This window comes from Falco cherrug, chromosome 5 (assembly GCF_023634085.1).
Source record: "Falco cherrug isolate bFalChe1 chromosome 5, bFalChe1.pri, whole genome shotgun sequence".
NCBI classification, from domain to species: domain Eukaryota; kingdom Metazoa; phylum Chordata; class Aves; order Falconiformes; family Falconidae; genus Falco; species Falco cherrug.
In genome coordinates this window covers 66,717,594-66,741,819 of record NC_073701.1, presented here as the reverse complement: position 1 = coordinate 66,741,819, position 24,226 = coordinate 66,717,594, and the positions used below count along the sequence as shown (strand labels likewise).

The 24,226-nt window shown below is 39.1% G+C and overlaps 1 protein-coding gene across 4 annotated transcripts in view; it reads left to right on the top strand.

The window, feature by feature from the left end:
• Window positions 1-24,226, top strand: part of PCLO (piccolo presynaptic cytomatrix protein) — a 402,891-nt gene that overhangs the window by 191,427 nt on the left and 187,238 nt on the right. For all 4 annotated transcript variants that reach the window (XM_055712580.1, XM_055712583.1, XM_055712581.1 and 1 more), the window contains exons 5-6: window positions 5,107-10,177; window positions 10,553-12,567. In XM_055712580.1, the coding sequence (XP_055568555.1) occupies window positions 5,107-10,177; window positions 10,553-12,567 (7,086 nt within the window). The remainder of the gene's footprint in view (window positions 1-5,106; window positions 10,178-10,552; window positions 12,568-24,226) is intronic.

The window sequence follows — 24,226 nt, the reverse complement described above, 5'->3', positions numbered from 1 at the left end:
AATTAAAAAAAAAAAAGCAGCAGCTCAAATTGTTCTGAATTAAAAATAAAGATGGTGCTTCACCTAGCCTGTACTTCATAAAAATTACTGATTTTTGAAATTATTATTTATATTTATGGTAATATTTTAATGTTCTCTATGCTGTACATTGAACATTGATAGATAAGATTCTTATCAGGAGAGCATGGGCAGAATGGAAAGAGGAGATAACAATTTAGATCTCACACATTGATTCCATTTCAGCGGGCAAAGGACAATATCTAGACATTGAAGAATATATTTTACATGTACTTCAGGGCAGAATCATATGAAGGATTTCAGGTAGGTTTGTTTTTAAATAGGGTAGTGAGGGAAAAACTAGTACTTTCTGCACTTGACAAACTGCCGATGGCATTTTATATCCAAATCTGTATAAACAGTAATTATTAATTCTTGTAGTATTCCAATGAGGTAATGAAATTGTACTATTCTCATTTTTCACTAAAAAAAAAGCCAAACAAAAACCCCAAAACAATACTCCCACAAGAAATCCTTACAGACATTGGGACAGTAACGTTCTGTTCCAGTATAATCAGTATAATGATGCTTGGAAAATCACAGTTATCAATGGTATTTAGAGATCCAGAGTCCTTTGAAACCAAACTGAGTTAAATATTGAAACATTTTAAAATATTTGAGTCTCAAAGTATGATCTGAGGTATCCTAAAGCCATTTTTTCTTCAAAGCATTTTTTTCCCAGTAATAATTTAAACAGTGATCTCTTCCAAAAGGTTTTAAATAATAAACTGACTTTGCTCATGATTTACAGGTGCTTTTCCTGAGAAACCATCTTGCATTATCTACTGTTCGCATGTGCAATAGCAGTTAGATGTTCTAACAGGGCTGCCTAGAAATGTTGGACAGTTATAACATACAGTTTGTCAGTATAAAATGGTAATCTTGGAACTTACAAGTTAACGTATAAGTAGTTCAACATATCTATGTGAACACATTCCCACGGTGTAAATTGGACATCTATTTAGAACACATCAGCTGTGTTATATAAAGTACGCTTATTACTATATTCTTATGTTTACCAAGAAATGATCATGTGCTTAGGTGAAGTAACAGATAAATATTAATATATTGTAATTTGACAACATTATTCTAGCACATGCCATAAATGACAAACCACAGACTAGAGAGTCAGAATAAAGGGGAAAAAATTATCTCTAAGCAGTCTTTCTGGACACAAACTAAATGTTGCATTTTGTTGATATAAAATTCAAATACAGATTAAACAGTTTAGTCAACCAAAGACTGCTTTTAACTTTCTGAAACTTTTTGATAATGTAGATATCTTTATTTCTTATTTAAGCAGAATGACCTTTTAAAAATACTAAGTTCCTTTGCAAAATAAAATTTCTGTTCTGTGCAACAGAATGTAATCTTGCTAGCTATAATTTTAAAAACTGACAATTTGGATTTGATAACCAATGCGACTTTTTAAAGCACTGTTTTATATTTTCAAATAAGAATACTGAAAGTGAGGAAGTGTAAGAATAAATAATACTTCTAAAGCAAAACCTTCTAATGTAAAATAGCTGTATGATGTATCGGCACTGACACTGTAGAAACGCCACTAGAATAGTACAAATACGTCCTACATTAGATCATTTTTACTGTTACTTAAAGAGATTGCATTTGCTGGTTTTAAACAGTCTTATCCAGCCTCCAGCTTTTACATCTCCAGGTTCATCATGTCTAAAGAAGATTCTCCCAGCAGAGTCTGTATTGGAGCTAAATTTGTCCAGTATTAAAAAGTCCCAGTAGACAAACTTTCAGAGAAAAATGCCATTCAACTACTCAGAAAAGCCCAGTAATTCAACATGTACAAAGAAAACTTTACAAGAAAAAAGTGGGGTTTTTTTTCTTATTGATTAAAATATGTTCTTTCATTCTCCAGTTGTTGAATATATATATGATCCTCAGCAGCATTGTTTCTGCAGTATTTTGTTACTCATCTAAAATTTTTAATTTTATGGTATGTTGACAAGTTTGACAATGACACTGTCTTTGTGTATGTGATGGGCAACCCTGTAGAAAGTAAATTACCAGTCATTTAAGAATAGATGTAGCTTATGACAATATAGTTCTCAGGCTGCAGGAAGTAGGGGAAAAAAACAAAGACAAAATATTATTTATTGTAAGTTACATGCATATGATCTCAAAACACAATGTGCAGGATAATTTTTGCATTACATATCTCAGGGCAGACAACTTTACATACAATAATGGTAGAAAAGATAGTCATATTGTGGTGGGCTTTGAAAGAAAAGTGGATTTTCTCATCACATTTATTTCCTTATTGTAGACCTTTTTCTTCTCTGTACTGTACAAATAGCAGTCTTTCCCATATTCAGTTTCCCGTTATTCATAGTAGTGACATTATGGCATATACTGAGGTTCAACAAGAAGATGGGCAATAGCAGTATCCATTGCCATCTCCTCTGCTTTGGTCATTGACTAGGTACCAATCATTAGACTCACAGATAGTGGCACCATCACGAACTATAAGGAGTATGGCTAAAGTGGTTCTATGTCCAGTTGCTGTCTACCTATTTATTAGCTTAACTGTTTAGTTGATACCTTCTGTCTTTGCTTCACGAGTGACTGTGTCACTTCACCTCCCTGTGGAGAACCAAGATCTGACATGCATTTTCACTAGATGGACACAGTCTATCCATCAGTCCTGGGAGACCTTCTGAGCTTGAGCAATATTTGAATTTTCTCGTAGCTTGTCTAAATTGATCACAGGGTTTGTTTGGGTATGTCTTTTTAAGTAAGAACAATGGAAATAAAAAATAACAATCACGTCATAGGTGACATTTTAGTGAGGGGCATGGTATTTCTAGATGGGAAAATCCTTTGGTTTTAATGAAATATGTATTTTAAAAAAAAAACAACAAAACAATAAATTGCCCTTGAACACTTTCTTCTGTAATAAGGGAAGAAAAATTTAAATATAACATACAAAGCCTAAAATTTTTGACTATGCTTCATTACTGACTTTTTATGAAGAGTATATATAATTCTGTCATTAAGGGCTGGAGAATATCCCAGGCTAACTTTTCAGAATAATAAGTACTGACATGTTGATGACTTCCCAAAGTTGTTTGTAGTACATAAATACAGAGGTTTCTCTATATTTATATATTAATCACAGCCTTATCTTTGGAGTTGTACTTAGAAATATTTGTTTTCATATTTGATTTTTAATTGCAATGGATATTGCTCTGATATCAGATATTTGGGTTTATCATTTTGGGTATAATATTAGTAACAACAGACTTAGTTTATATTCAAGGTAGTATGTGATTTTGCAAAGAACATAAATCCTGTGAAATGCACATTACTTAATAAAATATTGATTAGTAGATTACTGTAACATTAATACTAATATTAGTGATTTAATATAGAATTATGTGCACAGTGATATGTCTATAGGCAAGAACAGGTACTTTAACTGTAAATCAAATAATGAAAAAAGCTGACCAGTTTTTAAAACTGAAATAACTGACAATAACAACTATTTGATTTGTGATATTTTGGCATTAAATATAGCTTTAGTGTGCATAAACATTTGAAAATACTTGCAATTGATAGCAATTTAACATGAGTATAAATGCACCCTTAAATTATAAGTAACCATTGTTATCATTTTCTAAATATATTTATTCCACAGTATTTTTTTTTTAACTCAGCATATTGCCAAGGATGTTGATAAATTCACCATTTAAATAAATGGTTTGCTGTATTTCAGAGGTCATTGGCTTAGATAAGCAAAGTTGATAAATAACTACCTACTTGTACTCTTGAGGGTCATAACAAATATGAAGATCACATGACAGTTTTTAAATCAGGAGACTTTGGGATGCTTGTTCTCAAATTGCTAGTGGAGGTGAGGACACTTAGTAAGGCTGTCAGGTACGATGACAGCAAAGATGACCTGTCACTTGGAGAGTGAGCTGTTTTGTTAGCTGCATGGTTAGGTACTTCCACAAAGTATAGAGCATTTCACAGCTGAGAGAAGCAGGAGGGAAACTGGTGTGGAAACTCCGAGTGGAAATACCTGTTGTAGGATATTCTTGGTGGTTTTGTTATCTAAAGAAGGAGGTAGATGTGCTTGTCATTCAGAATGCTGTAGAAGGATCTGGAATCTAGGAGAATGACTAAGGATGTTCAATTAGGGATGAGAAGGAAAACATTGGTTATGATGCACAGTCGGGTATGCCTGCCTTGTTTGCTTCCTTGTTTCCTTTGATCAACAGCTATCGTGCTTTCCTCCCTGCAGCTACACTCCCCTGCCAGCAGCTTACCTCTGCATTACAAATTTACTGAGAAACTTCTTCTTTATGAGGTGCTCAGAAAATGTTTGTAAAGTGCCACGCTGCAGATATAGAGACATTCCAAACTGCATTGAATCATGTTTCAGTATTCCATGTATTCTGTTGCATGGTGCAATGTGTAACACTTAAATCAACAAAAGGAAACCATAGGTCCAAAATTTGAGAGGACTGACACATTGCTAGACAGTTACAAAAGATTAAATGGGCAAAGAAGGGAGCAGGCCCCAGATTTACTGCAGGCTGATGTTTGGCAAGCTATATTGCTTTGTATCTAGAACTATATAGGGAGTTTTGAAACACAGCTTCATTTAAATTAACCCCCAAGCAACTTGTCCCATGCATATGTGAATAAATGATAGATTATCATTAGGAAGTGTTCTGAAAACAATTAAATACAGTATTTGTTTATACTGAAAAATAGAAGATCATCTTACAATTAATAAAATCACTTGCCAGTGTGGATAGCCATGCAAAACGTAGTTAGATTCAATGAAAAACTCAAAATCAGAGGAACTTTTAAATGTTATTTTAATAGCTATGAATAACAAAACTAGTGTTCAGTCTTTTCTGGTTTAATATATATCTTCTTGGCATCATAATTTTTCACATAAGACATTAATTCATCTTTTAGGAAAAAAATCACATGTATTTAATTGCCTGGAGACATTAAGAATTTATATATAAATATGTACACACGCATATGTATTTATTTTTTTAGGAAAAGGAGGATGACAAATCAGACACATCAAGCTCTCAGCAACAGAAAAGTCCACAAGGTCTGAGTGACACCGGCTATTCTTCTGATGGGATATCAAGTTCACTTGGTGAAATCCCAAGTCATATCCCCAGTGATGAAAAGGATTTGCTCAGAGAATCTAATAAAAAAGACACTATTTCACATGAAAGTCCACCAAGCCCCTCAGATCTAGCTAAATTGGAAAGTACTGTACTGTCTATTTTGGAAGCTCAGGCAAGTACGCTTTCTGATGAAAAATCTGCGAAGAGCAAAGAGCTTTATGAAACGTACAGTGAACAGACAAAGGATCAACATAAAGCAAAGCCTTTGCCAGTCACTCCAGAATCTTACAGTTCAGATGAAGAAGACTTAGAAGCTACTCAAGAAGCTGAAGGAACTGTTGTAGAAGATGGCAAAGGAAGTGCTTCCTCCCAGGCAGCCTACAAGGAAGAAGAAGAAGGAGATGACATATCAGCAAGAAGACAACGCTATGATTCTGTGGAAGACAGCAGTGAGAGTGAAAATTCGCCTGTCCCAAGGAGAAAAAGAAGAGCTAGTGTCGGTTCTTCAAGCAGTGATGAATACAAACGAGATGACAGTCAGGGATCAGGTGATGAGGAAGACTTCATAAGAAAACAGATCATAGAGATGAGTGCTGATGAAGATGCCTCAGGTTCTGAAGATGATGAATTCATTAGAAATCAACTCAAAGAGATCAGTGTGACTGAAAGCCAAAAGAAAGAAGAAGTGAGAAGCAAAGCCAAAGGAACAGCTGGAAAACACAGGAGAATGGCACGGAAAAGTAGTGCGGGCTATGATGAGGATGCAGGAAGAAGGCATTCATGGCATGATGATGATGATGATAATTTTGATGAAAGCCCAGAGCCAAAATACAGAGAAACTAAAAGTCAAGACAGTGAAGAACTTGCAGTATCTGGAGGAGGAGGTCTTCGGCGTTTCAAAACAATAGAATTAAATAGTACAATAACAAAAAAATATTCTGAAGCATCTGAACAACAGAAGGGTATTTTGTATTTTGATGAAGAGCCTGAGCTAGAGATGGAGAGTCTTACAGATTCACCAGAAGATAGATCTAGAGGAGAAGGGTCTTCTAGTTTACATGCTTCTAGTTTCACACCAGGTACATCGCCTACTTCAGTGTCATCACTCGATGAAGACAGTGACAGCAGTCCTAGTCACAAAAAACTGGGAGGGGAGAGCAAACAACAGCGCAAAGCCAGGCATCGGTCACATGGTCCTCTTCTTCCAACTATTGAAGATTCTTCAGAAGAAGAAGAACTACGGGAAGAGGAAGAACTGCTAAAGGAACAAGAGAAACAGCGTGAATTAGAACAGCAGCAAAGAAAAAGTTCTAGCAAAAAATCTAAAAAGGACAAGGATGAGCTAAGAGCTCAGAGAAGAAGGGAACGTCCAAAGACTCCACCAAGTAATCTTTCTCCCATTGAAGATGCATCTCCAACAGAAGAATTACGACAGGCAGCAGAAATGGAAGAGCTGCACAGATCTTCCTGTTCTGAATACTCACCTAGTATTGAGTCAGATCCTGAAGGATTTGAAATCAGCCCAGAAAAAATAATAGAAGTACAAAAAGTTTACAAATTGCCTACTGCTGTCTCTCTGTACTCACCAACAGATGAACAACCAGCTGGACTCCCAAAAGAAGAAAGTGGTCAAAAGGCATTGAAAAGTGCTGAAGAGGTATATGAGGAGATGATGCACAAGACCCATAAGTCCAAGTCATTTCAAATTACAAGTGAAAAAGATGAAGTATTTGAAAAAGAGTCTTTATATGGTGGAATGCTAATAGAGGATTATATTTATGAATCTTTAGTAGAGGATACTTACAATGGAACTATTGACACTAATCTTGTAATGAGACAAGATGAGAGTAATGAGTATATACAACAAAGAGGAAAAGAGAAAAAAATAAGAGCTTCAGAACAGATCTATGAAGAACCACAGAAAATTACTGACCTGCAGAAAGACTACTATGGTGTTGAGACTTTACATTCCATTGTGCCTCAAGAAGATATTGTTTCTAGTTCTTACATTATCCCAGAAAGTCATGAAATAGTTGTGTTAGACAGCACAGTAAGTTCCTCCACTGAGGAAAAGCAGTTGTTAGATGCAGAAGCTGCTTATGAAGAGCTTATGAAAAGACAGAGAATGCAGCTAACCCCTGGGTCCAGTCCAACACAACCAACTTCAGGTTTTGTTCCCACATCTGATACAAAGGTATCTAGTGTTGGAGAAATAGTGGATAGTACATCTTTAACATCAAGCACTACTTCAGCAATCTCAGACGTATCACCTGTCAGTAGCACAGCACTTTCTATTCCAGATGTTAAAATAACACAGCATTTTACAGCTGAGGAAATTGAAGATGAATACTTAACAGATTATGCCAGAGAAATTCAAGAAATAATTTCTCATGAAACATCAATGTTGACATACTCTGAGACGTCGGAGGGTGCTGCATCAGTTTTGCCTTCTGATACAGCTTCTTTAACATCATCTACATCTTCAGTTTGTACCACAGATAGTTCATCACCTATAGATAGTGCAACCACAGGTTATATAGATACAGCAGATGCTGTAAGTAAACTAATAGATTCTGAAGGTATCAGGATAATAACTGAAGTTCCCTTAACATCTACAAAAGAGTACTCTGAAGTGAGCATCCCTTATGAATCTATTGCTGGAGCCACTAAAAAGCCGTTTATAGCACCAGGTATGGAAAGTGTGGATCAAACTGCAGTTTGTTTAGCTGAAACTGCACCTTCAGCAGTGTCAACTACAGTTATAAAACCCAGGCAATATGCAACTGATACCATCACCTTTGATAGCTCCAAAGCAGAGAAGGAAGCAGCTAGAAAAATGAAAAGTACAGCAGAGGCTGGCATTGTCAAAATTCATCATGAAGATTCACACAAGGAATTGAGTGTTGATATGACAAGGATTAATTTGAGTAGTGCTACATCTGAGCAACCACCTGTATGTATAGCACCAGTAGCAGTTACAGAGCCTGCATCAGAAACATCTTCTGTACCTATTCCCAGTGTTGTAAGTAAGACCAGCATGGTCTCCGTGCCTTCCTCAGCTCCCGCTGTAACATCCAAAGTATTCTCGCTTTTTAGAAGCTCTTCTTTGGATTCTCCTGCACAACCTTCTCCATCCCCACCTCCTCCTCCTCCTCCACCACCTCCTCCACCACCATTGCCTCCACCTATTTTACCCAAGCCAGCCATTTATCCCAAAAAGAAGTCACAGGTTAAGACACCAGCAGCCGCAGCTCCCACAGCGGTACCTTCAGTCACAAGTGTTCCAACACTAGAGTCTGCAGCTGCATTAAAGAATCACGTAGTACCTATCACAAAAACATACACCCCACCACCACCTCCTGTACCACCCAAACCATCCTCCATTCCCGCAGGGCTTGTTTTCAGCCACAGGCCCACTGAAGTAACGAAACCTCCGATTGCTCCTAAGCCAGCAGTCCCTCCGCTCCCAATAGCGGGTCATAAGCCAGCAGAACCACAGCCCAAACCAACAGGCTTGTCATTGACTTCAAGTATGACTCTGAATTTGGTCCCTGCAGCTGAATACAAAATAGCGTCTCCCACTTCCCCTTTGTCCCCACACTCTAACAAATCTTCGCCAAGGCTGACAAAACCCTCACAGGAAACCTATGTTGTCATCACGTTACCATCTGAGCCTGGAACTCCCACGGAAGCTATAACTAGTCAGGCTGTTACCAGCTGGCCTTTAGAAGAACCTTTGAAAGAACAGATTCCCCAGCCTATGCAACCAGTTTTTACTCCATCCGTGAAAGCTATGGAAATTCAAAGTATGTCAGATCATAGTATGTATATTTCAGGTGCTTTGCAAGCTATTCCCGTCACAACGCAATCTGCTTTTGAAAAAATACCAAGTTCAAAATCAGAAGCAGTAACAACAGAGATAACCAAGACCACAGTGTCTGTGGTTAAGGGCCCGGCGCTTGGTTTTGGTTTAGGTAGTGTCGCTATTACTATACCTCCAGAGCCACTACATGTAGTAGATCAACCCAGGTATAGAGAGAATGGAAGATTTCATCCTTTGGGTGATGTCATTGATCTTCGCACTTTAACTAAGTTGGATATTGAAAAGAGAGACAGCTGTATGGATCTGTCTGCTGTTTCCATGGATGTGAGAAGGCAGATACCAGCAAGTGATACAGGTGGGCGGCCAGTAAGTACTGTCCAGCCAGCTATAATAAATCTTAGCACTGCATGTGTTGCCGATCCTTCTCTGTCTGTAGTCACTGAGACGGTAACCGTAATGACCTGCACTGCCACTGTAAGCTACACTGCCAGTACAGACAGCCTGGTGGATCTGGGACATGCAATGACAATGCCACTCCAGCTAACAACATCAAAACATTTTGATCCTGCATACAGAGTAACAGGCAGCCAGGCATTCTCTGCGGGTAGAGACGAAGTGCCAATAAATTTATCCCTAGGTACTTCAACACACGCAGTGACGTGGGCTACTACAAAGCCTGTTACTGTGCCACCTGCTGGTGTCACAAATGGTTGGACTGATCTCTCCACTTCCCAGGAGCCAATGGAGAGTGGAGCAGTTGACCTTAGCACTACAAAATCCCACAGAACTGTAGTGACAATGGATGAAAGTACTTCAGGTATCATAACGACAGTAATAGAAGATGATGAAAAGCCTGTGGATCTGACTGCAGGGAGAAGAGCTGTCTGCTGTGATATGGTTTATAAACTGCCATTTGGTAGGAGCTGTACAGCACAGCAGCCACCAACTACACTTCCTGAAGATCGGTTTGGTTACAGAGATGACCACTATCAGTATGATCGTTCAGGGTCATATGGCTACCGAGGAATGGGGGGTATGAAACCATCTATGTCTGACACAAATTTGTCAGAAGCTGGACTGTTTGCATATAAAAGCAAGAATAGCTTTGATTATCGAGTTGGGGCAACTGATGCAGCAGTAGATCTTACTTCTGGAAGAGTTACTACAGGTCAGTATGACACAGCAGCAGATCTTTCTTTGAAATATAATTTTGATGTTCCTCACCTCATTTCCGGATAATTTTTTTTATTATTTTTCCCTTCCTTTTGTTGGTTTGTTTTCTTCTGGACAGTGTGACAAATTATTCTGGATTACACGTGTTTTTCATTTCTTCATTTTACATTTGTGTTTTGCACAGAGGTGCCTGCATGTGCCTGCATGTTCAGAAATGCTGTTTCTTTCACATCTAAAGTAGATCATTAACCTGAAGATTTGCATGCCGTTTTCCCTTCCCATGTAATTCATCAAGATGGGATGACTTTCAGAATCCACAAAGCAGCATTCTTTTGTGGGACTGGACTGTAACTTTGCCCTGTAATTTCAGGTGAGGTTATGGATTACTCAAGCAAGACTACTGGTCCTTATCCAGAGACTCGTCAGGTGATTTCTGGCATCGGGCTTAGTACACCACAGTATTCCCAAGCAAGAATGGTATCATCTCTGGGTTCCCAGTTTGGTGTTGGAAGTGTTTTAAGATCATCCAATGGTGTTGTTTATTCTTCAGTAGCGACTCCAATCCCATCCACATTTGCCATCACTACACAACCTGGTTCTATTTTCAGTACATCTGTCAGAGACTTACCGACTCTCCAAACAATTGACTCGGTGACCTCTTTATCAACTTTGCAACAGAATCAACCACTTCCAAGATCATACAGTTTCTTGACAACAGTGGCAGCTGAAAAAGATAGTGCAATTACTGCCATTGAGATGGAGACAGGGTTACCACCTCTTACTATAGAACCTATTACCACTGAGCCCACCAACTTGATACCTGCTTTAACTACAGCATCTGAAGTTTATACAGATGTGATTGAAGATGAAGTTGCCCTTCTCATTGCCCCTGAAGAAGGCAAACAGCAGCAGCTTGATTTGGAGCGTGAACTTCTTGAGCTTGAGAAAATTAAGCAGCAGCGCTTTGCAGAAGAGCTGGAATGGGAACGTCAGGAAATTCAAAGGTTTAGGGAACAAGAAAAGTTTATGGTGCAAAAAAAACTTGAGGAGTTGCAATCCATGAAGCATCATCTCTTATTTCAACAAGAGGAGGAACGACAAGCTCAGTTTATGATGAGGCAAGAGACATTAGCCCAACAGCAGCTGCAGCTTGAACAATTCCAACAACTTCAGCAACAGCTCCACCAACAGTTAGAGGAGCAAAAAATTCGTCAAATATATCAGTATGGTTATGACCCTTCAGGAACTGGCTCACCACAAACGACCACAGATCAAACACTTTTGGAAGGACAGTATGCAACCACAGAAAATGGCCAGTTTTGGCCTACTGATGACGCAACCACTACGGCTTCAGGAGTGTTGGGAATTGAAATTCCACAAAGCCAGACATGGTATACAGTTCAGTCTGATGGCATTACTCAATACATACCAAGGTCTGGCATCTTAAGCTCCGTTTCAGAAATGTCCCTTAAGGATATTGATGTTAGAGAAGAGAAGCAACTGAAAAAGAGAAGTTCTATGCCGAAATTGCGTGGCCCATATGAGGAGCTTGAGGAGACCATGGAAGAAGAGCCCCGGTGCTTCAAAAAGATTGTGGACAGTGGAGTGCAAACTGATGATGAAGATGGAGCAGACAGAGGTTACACAAACAGGAGACGGAGAAGTAAGAAGAGTGTTGATACGAGTGTTCAGACAGATGATGAAGATCAAGATGAATGGGATCTTTCCAGCAGATCCAGAAGGAAGCCTCGTGTAGGGAAGTACAGTGAGAGTACCTCTGAGCCAGACAAAGCTAAACAATTCTCCAAAGTATCTAGTATTGCAGTTCAGACAGTGGCAGAGATTTCAGTACAAACAGAACCTGTAGGAACAATAAGAACACCTTCAATCAGGGCCCGATTGGATGCTAAGGTTGAAATCATAAAGCATATTTCAGCTCCAGAAAAGACATATAAAGGAGAAAGTTTGGGATGTCAAACAGAGACAGAGTCAGATACTCAGAGTCCCCAATATATGTCAGCTTCATCTCCCCAGAAAGACAAAAAGCGCCCAACACCATTAGAGATAGGATACTCATCCCACCTTCGTCCAGACTCCACATTGCAGGTAGTCCCTTCCCCTCCCAAATCTCCCAAAGTTCTCTATTCACCGATTTCACCTGTTTCACCAAGCAAAGTTATAGAGTCAGCATTTGTACCCTATGAAAAACCCATCACTGATGACATCAGCCCTCAGAAGATGCTGCACGCTGACATTGCCAAGGTTCCTCCGTCAAGCCCAAAAGCAGGAAAGATGATGCAACGCTCTTTGTCTGACCCTAAGCCCCTGAGTCCCACAGCAGAAGACAGTTCCAGAGCTCAGTTTCAGTACACTGAGGGTTTCATGGTAAGAAGTATTTGCTTGCCTTTTCTTTTTTTTGGGGGGAGGGTGTTGGGGTTTGGGTTGTTTTCTGGGGGTTTTGTTTGTTTGGGTTTTTTTTAAATATGCATTTCTACAGTTATCACTACAGCATGATGGCTGACACACTCATTTGCAATACCTGTGTATGTAGTGGTTTTGCACACCTTGCTGAAAAGTCCTGAGGAACAGCTGCTGTCTAAAGCAATGGTTATTTGCTTCATTGCTTTGCCTGTGAATAGAGGAATCCACATTATAGTCTTACTAAGATTCAGAAAAAAAACACAACAAATTCTTCTTCAGAATTTGGAAGGCACTTTGTATGTTACATCACAGTTAATTGCCAATATAATGGTTACTGCCAATTCTTCAGAAAATGCAAAGCATTTTCTTTCTAGTCAACACCCAGCTCTTGTGGCACGCTCTGTAGCGCATTTGCCTTGAAATTGCTGCATGTGCCTTCTGAGAGACAGCTGACACCAGATTTGTAATTACCTTAGTTAGCTGTCCTTTTAGACACCCGTGAGGTTTCTTGGCCATTTGTGATTCTAGGGGAAATCTTGTGTCTGAATGTGTACATCTTTTATCTCTCCCATACCAAAAGGTCTCATACCACAAATCCATTTTTTGTTTGTTTGTTTTGGGTAAGGAGGATTATCAAGAAGTTATGCAAGTGTTGAGGGCTGTTTCTGAGGGGTCAGAGGAGGCAATTTTGAATAATGGTGACATCATCAGCATTAAGATTTTTCATTTCTGCAGTACTCCTTGAGAAATAAGATTTCTGATTTGGGAATCAGTCCGTTCTTTATGAATAAGAGGAAGAAGTCTTGGCTAAGAAAAAAACCCCACCTTTATAATTTAACGTGTTCTTGGCTGTCCTTGCGTCCATTGGCTTCTGTCAGTTGCAGGGTCAGTATCTTTCTTGTCAGAGCTCTGGAAGACTTACCATTTGAGTTCTTCAGCAATTTTTATCTTTTATGTTCAGATATATTTGAATACATGAGCGCTTAGTGCAGCTGGATAGAATAAAGAGGGTTTGTTTTCTGTGTTTGATAATTTGTGGTGTCTTTCAAATGCAGAATTATCTGGTTATACCCTCCAAGGCTCACACTGTAAGCAGTTTCTGCAGCTTCACGTATTTGTGCAGATATTAAATGCTTTCTATGCTGTTACTGCTTGGAGAACAGTACCTGCAAATTTCAAGGGAAAACTGTAGTCGTGACATTGGCACTCCATATAAACATCATTCCCTAACGCAGGATTAGCACAGTGGGGAAACCTGCATGAGCACTAAAGTTTGATGTAGAGGGTTTGGAACAGCATCTTGAAGGATGTTGCTCGTGGGTTAGAAAGTGATGGGTACTACTAGATATCGGAGAGTAGGTATAATATTGTAAAGTAACTCACTGTAGTGAAACTATTGCTAAGGACAAATTATTCAGTTTAGTTATTTCATAGATTCATATATATTTGATATGAATTATATATTTTGTATGATGGATGATACATTCTATAAACAGCTGATTGTTTAAAGGCCTTTTACAGTAGAGTTTCAGCACACTGTATTCATTAATGAGACATGGAAACAAAGGGCTTGCACATCGTTGTTTCTTTTTTACCCATGTTTATTACCAATTTGCCTTAAGCTCAAACAGTAATGAGCTGTATTACTCTTATTAGTATGCAGCCATCAAGCAGCAAATAGCCCATGTCTCAGAGTACTTACAGGCTAAACAAATGAGGTGGGCAATTTTATGGAACATGGGATGCAAGTAGACAAATGCAATGAAAGTAAAAAGCTTCCACGGATATAAAGTGGACGGCACTGTCTCGTGCAGCATATGGTGAGGAAACTGCTCTGCAAACCTCCCATGACCACCATAGCTGCTTTCAGCTCTGATGTTATATTAAACATTTAGCCTGTTACACTCTCTCTTTCTGATAGAGTTTTGTTAACTGTCTGAGGTTCAGTTAGCTTAGGCTGGGATCAGGTGCATCCATTTTAAAGGAGGAAAATATGACAAAAAAGAAAATAGAGTGGCATTTGCAGAACCTAATCTAATGACCTCATCAGCATCTGGAAATATGGGCAATAAATTGCTTTTGCAGTTGCTGTATCAGTTTCAGTTCTCGATTACTCAGTCCAGTGACGTTGTGAAGGAAGGATCTGCAGTGTAAACAATATCCAAGTTTCCATGAGACTTACAGTATTCTCGCCAGCACATCTATGTTTGTTTACACCAGCTGAGAACCTGGTTTTAGGACCATATCATCTTGGAAGCACAGGAAAGAGTGGACAGTGATTTCTTCTTTTGGTACCTTTTGTCACACTCCAAGTTCTCCCTGAGAGTTGGCATACAAATAGTGGCACTGTTGACAAAGCGTGAACCTTGCTGACATTTTCTCAGCTGTAGAACTGAGTTGTTATAGCAACAGATCATTGTTACACTTGAGTTCAAATACAGGATCACCTTTGGATTATCCTGCTAAGTGTGAAAGTAAGATGTTTCCTCAAGTTTAAAACATTTTTGGCAGTTGGACTGTTTTTTTCATTCTCTCTTTGTACGGTGCCCACAACAGCTGAAATCTTTATCTGTTAATCATCTGTGTATGCTTTTGTGCCTCCTGACTGGAGATTTCCTAATTGCTTAATTATAAAAAGGGAAAGGTAGAACAGATCAGTTATGTCATTCAGAACAGTGAAGTTCAGTGCAGCTCGCCCTGGGAAAGAGAATTTACTAGAGCTGAACATAAAATAGTAAAATGGAAATGAAAGATTGATCTTTCACTAAAGAGTGTGCATATGAATACTTTTTGCATGGATGAATATCACATCACTTTGTTAATAGTTCTTGTTTCAGGGTTATGTCTTTGCATCCATAAACAATGCAGGTGAAAAAGGTGATCATGTGTTCATTTATATGTTTCAGAGGCTTCTTTTTATGAGTTTATCAAAAAAGTTGATCCTTATGCAATCAGTGGGACTAAAAGGATAAGAATAAAATTAGTCTCTTTCTAAGGCTTACAATGAAATGATACCTTGTCCTTCAAGTAGTGCACTTTCATAATTCATGGGCTTTTTCCATTGAAAAATGTACTTATTACAGCATCTCAAGGACAAAGTTTATAGAGACTATGAATAAGTTGATTAAATTAACACTGTGTTTTAGAACTGCTGTTTTAAATATGATGTTATTCTTCAATGCACATTGTATAGGAAATTATTCCAGTATTTGATAGAATCTAGTATAAGTGAAAGAGTGAAAAATAACCTGCTAGTTAATCACATAATAATAAGTATCTAGATAATATGGCTTTCACATTTAATTTTTAAATAACAAGTTACATGTTTACATTACATTTTCATTTACTATGTATAGTAGTCATTGCCTCTATATGAACACATGAATGAACATAGATGGTGGCTTCCTATTAATCCAGCGTAGAAGTATTGTTTTCCATTATGTTCCCTTTGGTAGTTCTTGTGTGCTGTACATTTCTATGATATGTATTAGTAGTGTAGCTGTGTCAAGGAAAACTTGTGAACTGTAAGTTGTCAGCACCAAACAAGTTGTGGCAGCCACCCATCTGGAATTGATAGTTTACAAAGAGACCTAATTTTCCTGTTTTGTGAGCTTTGTGCCACTTGAGCTCCCAGTGGCAATGAGCTCCCCAGCACTGGCTTTGATAGACTGTCCAGTAGTCCGGCATGGTAGGATTCCACAGAGAGCATAGCCATAGCAGTGGTTTCCATGAGGGGACCAGGAGGCATTAGCAGAGTTTAGAAGTGGAGATTTATATTTGTCCATTCAACAGCAACAAAAAATTGTGAGTACCTGTCTAGTTTTAATAAAGAAATAGTTTTACACCAGTGCATCACAGAATCAAAGTCACATACCAGCCACAGTCAGGTCTGACATTGGTACATATTGCATATGTGTAATCAAAGATGGAAGTTGTCTTCCTTTGCCTTTGGATGCAAAATGTCTGCTCAACTAAACTGAAGCAAATTGCAGGTCTTGCACGTGAACTGTCACACATATACAACATCTACAGCTAAGCAGTGCATAAAGACTCAGCAGAAGTGTTTGTATTCATGAAACTAATGCAAAAACACATCTGTCAACCGTCTGTCAGCTTCAGGGTAGAAATTGTGCATTTAAACTTCAACACTTAGAACAAATTCTATCAATCTGTTTATTAAGAGAGCTAACAGAGACTCTGTCTGAAATTTTTATTTGATGTGAGTCACTGTACTTGTAAGGCAAATATTATTGAAATCTGTATACTATAGTAAAATAGACATGATTTCAAGCAAAATCCCAAAAGTTTGTGTCTTTATTTAGGTCAGAATTGCAGGACTTCATCCATTGCTGTAGTAAAAGCAGAAGTGATTTTATACTGACTTTAAAAGTGCAGATTTCTTCGAATGACATACATTTTTAAAGTAATCAAAACAAAGTACATCCATCTGTATTTTATCTTCTACGGTATTCTGAAGTTTTCAACTTTAAAACTGAAGCTTAGGACTTCACTGATTTGGGCTGTCCTTTGTTGCATCAGATGTGCTGTACATCTGGGCACTGAAGAAGGGAAGCAGGGTAGTTGCTCCCAGTAGAATTAAAACCTTTGTTATATCATATCCATGATGTTTTGGTTGTTTATTCAGGACTAAGCTGATCACCAGGCTTGTATTTCAGCAAGGAATGTTCTACTTGGGGAATGCATAAAGAGTAGGGATAATCACCTGGTTAGAGGTTGGGTATTTCCGTTTCCCTTCCTCAGAAGCAGGGAATAGATTCATTGCTTAAAGTCGTGCCAGAATTTCAGGTCACAGATTTCTGCTATTATTGGAGCACAGGATATTGATGTTTCCCTTGGTTTCTTGCTATCTGGGCCTAATTCCAGCTAAAAGAAGTTGGTACTTTGTTATAGCTCTTATAGTTACTGTAAAATATTCCTAAGTGTTTTATAGTCTGAGATGTAGGTGGCCACATGGCTGTAACTGCAAAAAGCTTAATTCAATGACTTTAATTTTCCATTTTAGTCCCATGATTCGGTCCAGAAAAAAAAGGAAGAACACTTCGTTTTCTGTAAAAGTTACATTTCAGTATAGAGGAGCCATTACATCTTGCAGAAACAGCTGCTGTTTGGGTTTAAGCTGTTGTTGGGTGTTGAGTGAGGAGCCATCTCTGGGAGTGTCTTAGAGTAACCTAGATTTAAAGTGCAAAGTTGGTTGGTTGGTGGTTTGGTTGGGTTTTTTTGGTTTTTTTTTACCTTTGCTTCTAAATGACATCTGTGGGCTGTAGTTTAATGAAATGCTTCTTCAGGCGCTGGTGACAACTGGTCCTTCTTTTTGTCCATGCATACACCGGTCTTAACAGTCTGGGAGCAGCCTGGTTTGCATGATTCCTGTTTGTACACAGTTTGTGAACAGCACATCTGCATCTGCCTGCCGGTGTGTTAACATGCTTAGCATAGGCTAAGTCACTGGGTCTAGTTAGGCATACATGTTCCTGCATCCCTGAAGAGTGTCCTGCAGCTACATATGAGGCTGGGTCATTGCATTTGGACAGGAGATCTTATTTTGAGATAGAATTCAGGCCAGCAAGAGAAGGTGTGAACATAACCACTGAGTTCCTTTTGTGCTTCACTATCGTCACACACTTTTGTGTGTGTTTCAATTGAATTTACTGGAAACTGAGTTGAAAAGATGATCTCCCTCAAATCTAGAAACAATTCTAGACAATCTTACCCCTGTGTAAATAGTGAAATAGGACTTACCTATCTTCTTGAACTATGTGGTTTTAGCTAGATTTTAGATTACTTTTTCCACTAATGGTCTGAATTATTTACAATTTAGAGTCCTGTTAACATTTCAAACTACTGCTTCTTGTGCTGTATTTGAAATCCTTTGGAATAACAATTATGTGACTCAAATGAGGAGTCTTTTTTCCATCTGTCATATCTTCAAAACAGAAAGATTACCCCACATTTGGTCAGTATCTCATATAAAAATTATTTTCTGAAGCACATTTAACCGGGTCAGTCTGTCTTGACTGATACTTTTAGATTAGTTGATTTCACACAGTCTCTATTCAACCAAGGGACATTCATGCATAACAGAAAATTAGTATGGTATTCACTCTTTTGCTTTTCAAAGGGGATCCTTAACTATCTTTTATAAAGGAAATTATTTATGGCAGAGTTGACAAAGAGCCTAACTTTTCGGTCACTTGGACCATTTCTCACCAGCTGTCAGCTTATCCATCTTCCTCTTAAGCCAGCTCTCATATACACATTAAAAAACCACCCCTGACAACAAATCCCATCGCTTGCTATTTTATCTTCCATAAAAGACGAAGAAGAGTGAGGGTACAATACTATCTCTCTATTCCTATCCAGCCGATTGGTTATTGTGGTTATCCATTTTAGGACTACTTTGAGTTTTGGGTATGGAGGGAAGCCAATACAGTGTTTCCTTCTTTAAAGTAATAGATACAGCATATAAAAGTATACAGTAGAACCAAGCAGGCACAGAAGAATGACAGAGGGGCACATACCAACCAGCCAGTTTTGTCCTACTTCAGCTCTGTTTTGCTTCAGACTTTCATCTCCTATCAAGCCATGCATTGTAATTAGCCAGTTTGTAGTAGGAGGGTAACATTTCTGCTAGTGTAATTGCCTCACTGAACTCTGAAGAGAGTTCCTTTCACATGTTCTACTGCTATGTTTGGCTTCTTGCACTGTATTCTGTCTACTCTTTTATGAGCAGCTATGACCGAAGCACAGGAAAGTCATATTGATGGAGCAAATGACCGTACCTTCTCCAAAAGGAGCAGAAGACCAATGTCCATAAACTCTTCCCTGGAAGGGAAGCACTGTCTGCTACGTTAGCAAGTTGTTTGGTGCAGGAAAAGCAGAACAGTAGATGAGAGTAGTCGATGCTGAAGTATCTGCGAGTATACTGTGTTGTTGTCCAAAAGGAGCCAGTCATGGGCTCAGGCTGGTTTTCCTCACTGGGATTTGAGCACATCTCAGATATAGTTATGGAAATGATTTCTATTTAGTTTTCTCCAGAAGGAATGTAATGCAAAATATAGCAGTGTGCACTAACTAGAGACAACCAATTTGTTCTTGCCAAAGTACTCTAAACTTCATCTAATAAAAAACTGCAAGCTTTAATTCCAACACTTTTCCCCATCATTTTATTAAAATATTTTAAAGTTTATAAAATATTGTCTTGATCAGCCAAATGTGATTAAATGTTACTTGGAAGTGATCCAAGACTGGCAAAAACCCATGAGAGCTCATATGTCTTATATGAAGATTACTAAAAATAAACCAGACCCAAACCCACAGTACATCTGAAACTTATGATCAGATATGATTAAACAGAACAAAAAATTCAGAAAAGTAAAAAGATACTCTGTATGCCTCTTCATTCTCCACTGTGTCAGTGGTTACCTTTCCTTTGCATATGAAACCTCTGGGATGCTCCTTTAGCACAAATCATGTGCTAAATCATCACAAAGTGCATTTAAAATCATCCCTGGTTTTTTATTTGTTGGGGGTCATTTTTTTTGAAACAGTTCAGGGTATGCTAGTGTTGAGATAATTATTCTTTGCAATCAGTTCTTTAGATTTTAAAGGGGTGCATCTCAATTAAATTCTGATACCTGGGCATGCTTTCTCCAGGGACAAGCGTGACCCTGGAGATTAATTTATTTTTAGTATATGAGCTCCTAAAAATTTCAAAACTTTACATTTTCCCTAAGGAAAAATAAGAAAAATATCTGCATAGCTACATACACCCCATATGATGACCCCAAAAAGTAAAAGTAAAGAAAAAGATGAAATGTTGGTATCCAGTAATTGTTGGGCGAGATGAGTGTTCTTAATACTCATCACTGCATTATTACCTTCATAAATCATCTACCAGAGCTCTGAAGTTTTACTTCATATCTCTAGAAGTACTGTATAGGCCAGATTCTCTCATGATATCAGTGTTTCAAATTGCAGTGTGAGCTAATAACACCTGAAAGGTTGTTGGGTCTTTCTGTTTGGGTTTTGGTTTTATTTTTGTTTTAATTAATAAGGCTTGCCTATGTTAGAACTAAACTTTACCTGATCCTCAAAATAATTCTATTCAGGCATTGGTTTTCTGAGCCAGTGATTTCATATTAAGAATAATTTGGTAAGATAAATAACTATTTGCAGGTATGCATTAAACTAGGTGTAGACTTACGGGTTTACATATTGGTGTTCAAAATCATATTTTAGTATGAAATAATGAGAAAAATAGTTCCTTCTACTGTACTATTTTACTTTCTTACTCCAGCACATTACTTAGTGATAAACTAGAATTCTTGCAATTACTGTTTTTTTAATGCGAGTTTACTTTCTATCTGCCAGCTGGAAGTAGATATCTTAGGCCAAACTGGTCACTGTTAAACTGCGTAGCAGTTTTAAGTGGGTCAGGCAAGGCTTTGTCATAGACCTGACTCTTTAATAATTCAATTGCAATTTAGAGTATGGAGAAAGCACGCATACAGCATTTGTACATCAATATAGGAAATACAATTACTTTGGGAAGCAGAATTGCAATTCAGAGCAGTTTTCCAGAATCAGATTCAGTAACAATACAGACACCACAGGTACAACAGAAAAAAAAATAAATAAAAAGGAATGTAGCTGTTTAGGCAATAGCAACACCGAAAATGTTCAGGTGTAGTAGCAAAAGTTCAGACAATGTGATTTAAAAATATGAGGTGCTTGCATGAAAAGCAGTGATGTTCTTGGGAACTGCTTACTAGTGCATGTGTAAGATACAGGTTGCAGTTGTTCTACCCTACTCAGTGGCTGGTGAAACTTCAGCTGTAATACTACATGTGGTTTAGGTCAGCACCACTTAAGAGTTAGAGAGGCTGAAAAATTTCAAAGTTGAGCAAATAAGAAAGGATGAAATATTTAGACAACAAGGCATTGGCTGAAAGGCTGAAGGGTCTGGCTGTGTTCATCTAGAAAGACCAAAGCTGAGCAAGGTAAGAGTCTTTCAATGTGTTAAACATTATTGTAAATAGGGCAGCTACTAAGTGCTCTCCATGTCTAGTGGAGGCGGGAAATGAATTATCTCAACTTGTGGCCTCGGATATTTAGTAGATATTAACAAAAACTTGATAATTGCAATCACACAAATGCCTTGGGAGCAATATATTTTAGTGAAACCGTGTTACATCTGAATTGGGAATAACACTGCGGGCTGGGGGCAGGGGGCTGGGAACTGCCCGGGGGAAAGGGCCGGGGGGGCTGGGCACAGCCGCTGGGCAGGAGCCCCCAGCGTGCCCAGGTGGCCAAGGGGGCCAGCAGCGCCCTGGCCGCTGTCAGAAGCGCTGTGGCCGGCAGGGCCGGGGCAGTGCCCGTCCCCCTGTGCTGGGCACCGGTGCGGCCGCCCCTCGGGGCCTGGGCTCAGGGTCGGGCCCCTCAGGGCAGGGGGGACGCAGAGGGGCTGGAGCGTGTCCAGAGCCGGGCAGGGGCTGGGGCAGGGGCTGGGGCAGGGGCTGGGGGGGGGCGGCGGGGGGAGCTGGGGGGGTCAGCCTGCAGAGGGGGGGCTCAGGGGCACCTGGTGGCTCCCTACAGCTGCCTGGCAGGGGCTGTAGGCAGGGGGGGTCGGTCTCTGCTCCCAGGGAACAAGCGCCAGGGCACGGGGAACCGGCCTCACCTTGTGCCGGGGGAGGTTTAGGTGGGTGTGAGGGGAAATTCCTTCATGGAAAGGGTGGCCGAGCCCTGGCACAGGCTGCCCGGGGAGGGGGTGGCGTCACCAACCCTGGGGGTGTTTAAATAATGCGTAGATGAGGTGCTTGGGGACATGGGTTAGTTGTGGGCTTGGCAGTCCTGGGTTAATGGTTGAACTTGATGATCCTAAAGGTCTTTTCCAACCTACATGATTTTATGATTCTATGATTCTATAGCCTACATGACTGATTTCCCTTCCAAGCCAAGAGTATCTTGAGGAATATGAGTAATAGCATTATCTTTAAAAACTGAATTCTAAAATGAAGTACAAATGTCTTTAGTATTCGTGGCTCTTCTTACACATTATCATCCGCATCCTTGTTGTCAGTTTGTATAGATAGCAGCATTCGTCACAAACTGCTTGAGTAAACTAACCACTCATCATATAGGGCTCTTTTGCTAATCTGAATGACCTCAGTGATGCAGCCTTCATTTGTGAGATAAGAAGCTGAGACAAAGAAATTAAGTCCATAATACCATAGCCCAAATGCCACCTGTCTTGTTCCTTCTGTCCCTTAGCTGAAGTGGAATTTATTCCCCATTTTAATTTGCACTTTACATTTATCTTCAGAAATCTAGAGAGATCTAGCATCTTCCTTCACTGACATGAGAACATAGGCTACCTAGCTAATGTATGAAGGAATGGAAAGGTGATGTTTACTGTTAGATATTGGTGGTGTAAAGTCACACCTGACCTGGTCACTCTAGATTTCTGTTATAATCTGCAGGCAAAAATATTCTAAGGGAACAACAGTTCATATACTTATTCTATATTTTTATTTTAAAGTAGGATTAATCCCACCCATTCCTCCATTGGCTACAAAGAGATTCTAGATGACTGAGACTACTTTTGGTCAGGTGAATCCCATGGTCTTTCAAAAAGCCTGTCTTCTGTATCTTCTGTATTCCTATTTCCTGCTTTTTCTCTTATTAAAAACAGTGGATTAATTGCTCCTAGTTTCCTTTTATCAATTCTGTGCAGCGCAAGTTATGATTCAGTTAAAGTTAAGACTATAAATTGTTTTCTAGCTACCAAAGCACAATTAAAAAAAAAATATAATTAAAGTAGTGTTCATTTAATTCACTGAAATGTCTATCAAAATAAAAGAGCTCTTTCCAATAGTTTCCAGTTTCTCCCAGCATGCTTTTGAGGTGAATGGTTGCTGACAGGTGGGCATCATAGCGCAGACAAACCTTTTACTTACGGAAGAACGTGGGCTTTGCTGACACCAGTTCAGACTTTCAGAAGCTATCCTGTCAACAGTTTTCAACTCTTACCTGGAGAGACCAAGCTTTTCCTTTGTACTTACCTTCTCAGTTCAGTTTCTCCAAATAACTTCCAGTTTTTATACTGAGGAGGAGTTGAACACTGGTAGACTTTTTTTCAGAAACACAAAAAAGTGATTTCCCAGCTGCAGTGTTCAGCTCAGCGAGTGGAATCCATAATGGTATGGTAAATGCTTACAGTCTCTCTATTGGGAATGAAGATAGGAGACAGGGGCAAGTCTGAAACACCATCAAAAGATACAGCTTAGACATCTCTGTGAAACTTTGATGCAGAGCCTAGAATTTGTCTCTTTGTATTCCTCCTCTCCCTCTGTATGAGACTACAGAGGATGCCTGCGTCTCGGTTCTCCTCCAGAACTTCTTGCATTTTGTACAGGATGAATTTGGGTCTTGGTTCAATTTCTGTTCACATTCTCCATCTGTCCATATCTTCCCTCTAAGCTCCCTTCTAAATCCTACTGCTGTTTCCCAGCTGGTCTCTCTCTAACACCTTCTTTCATCCAATCTAAGTGGTTCCTATCAAAATACAGCTTTGATTATCTCACCTTACTCACTTTGCAAGCTG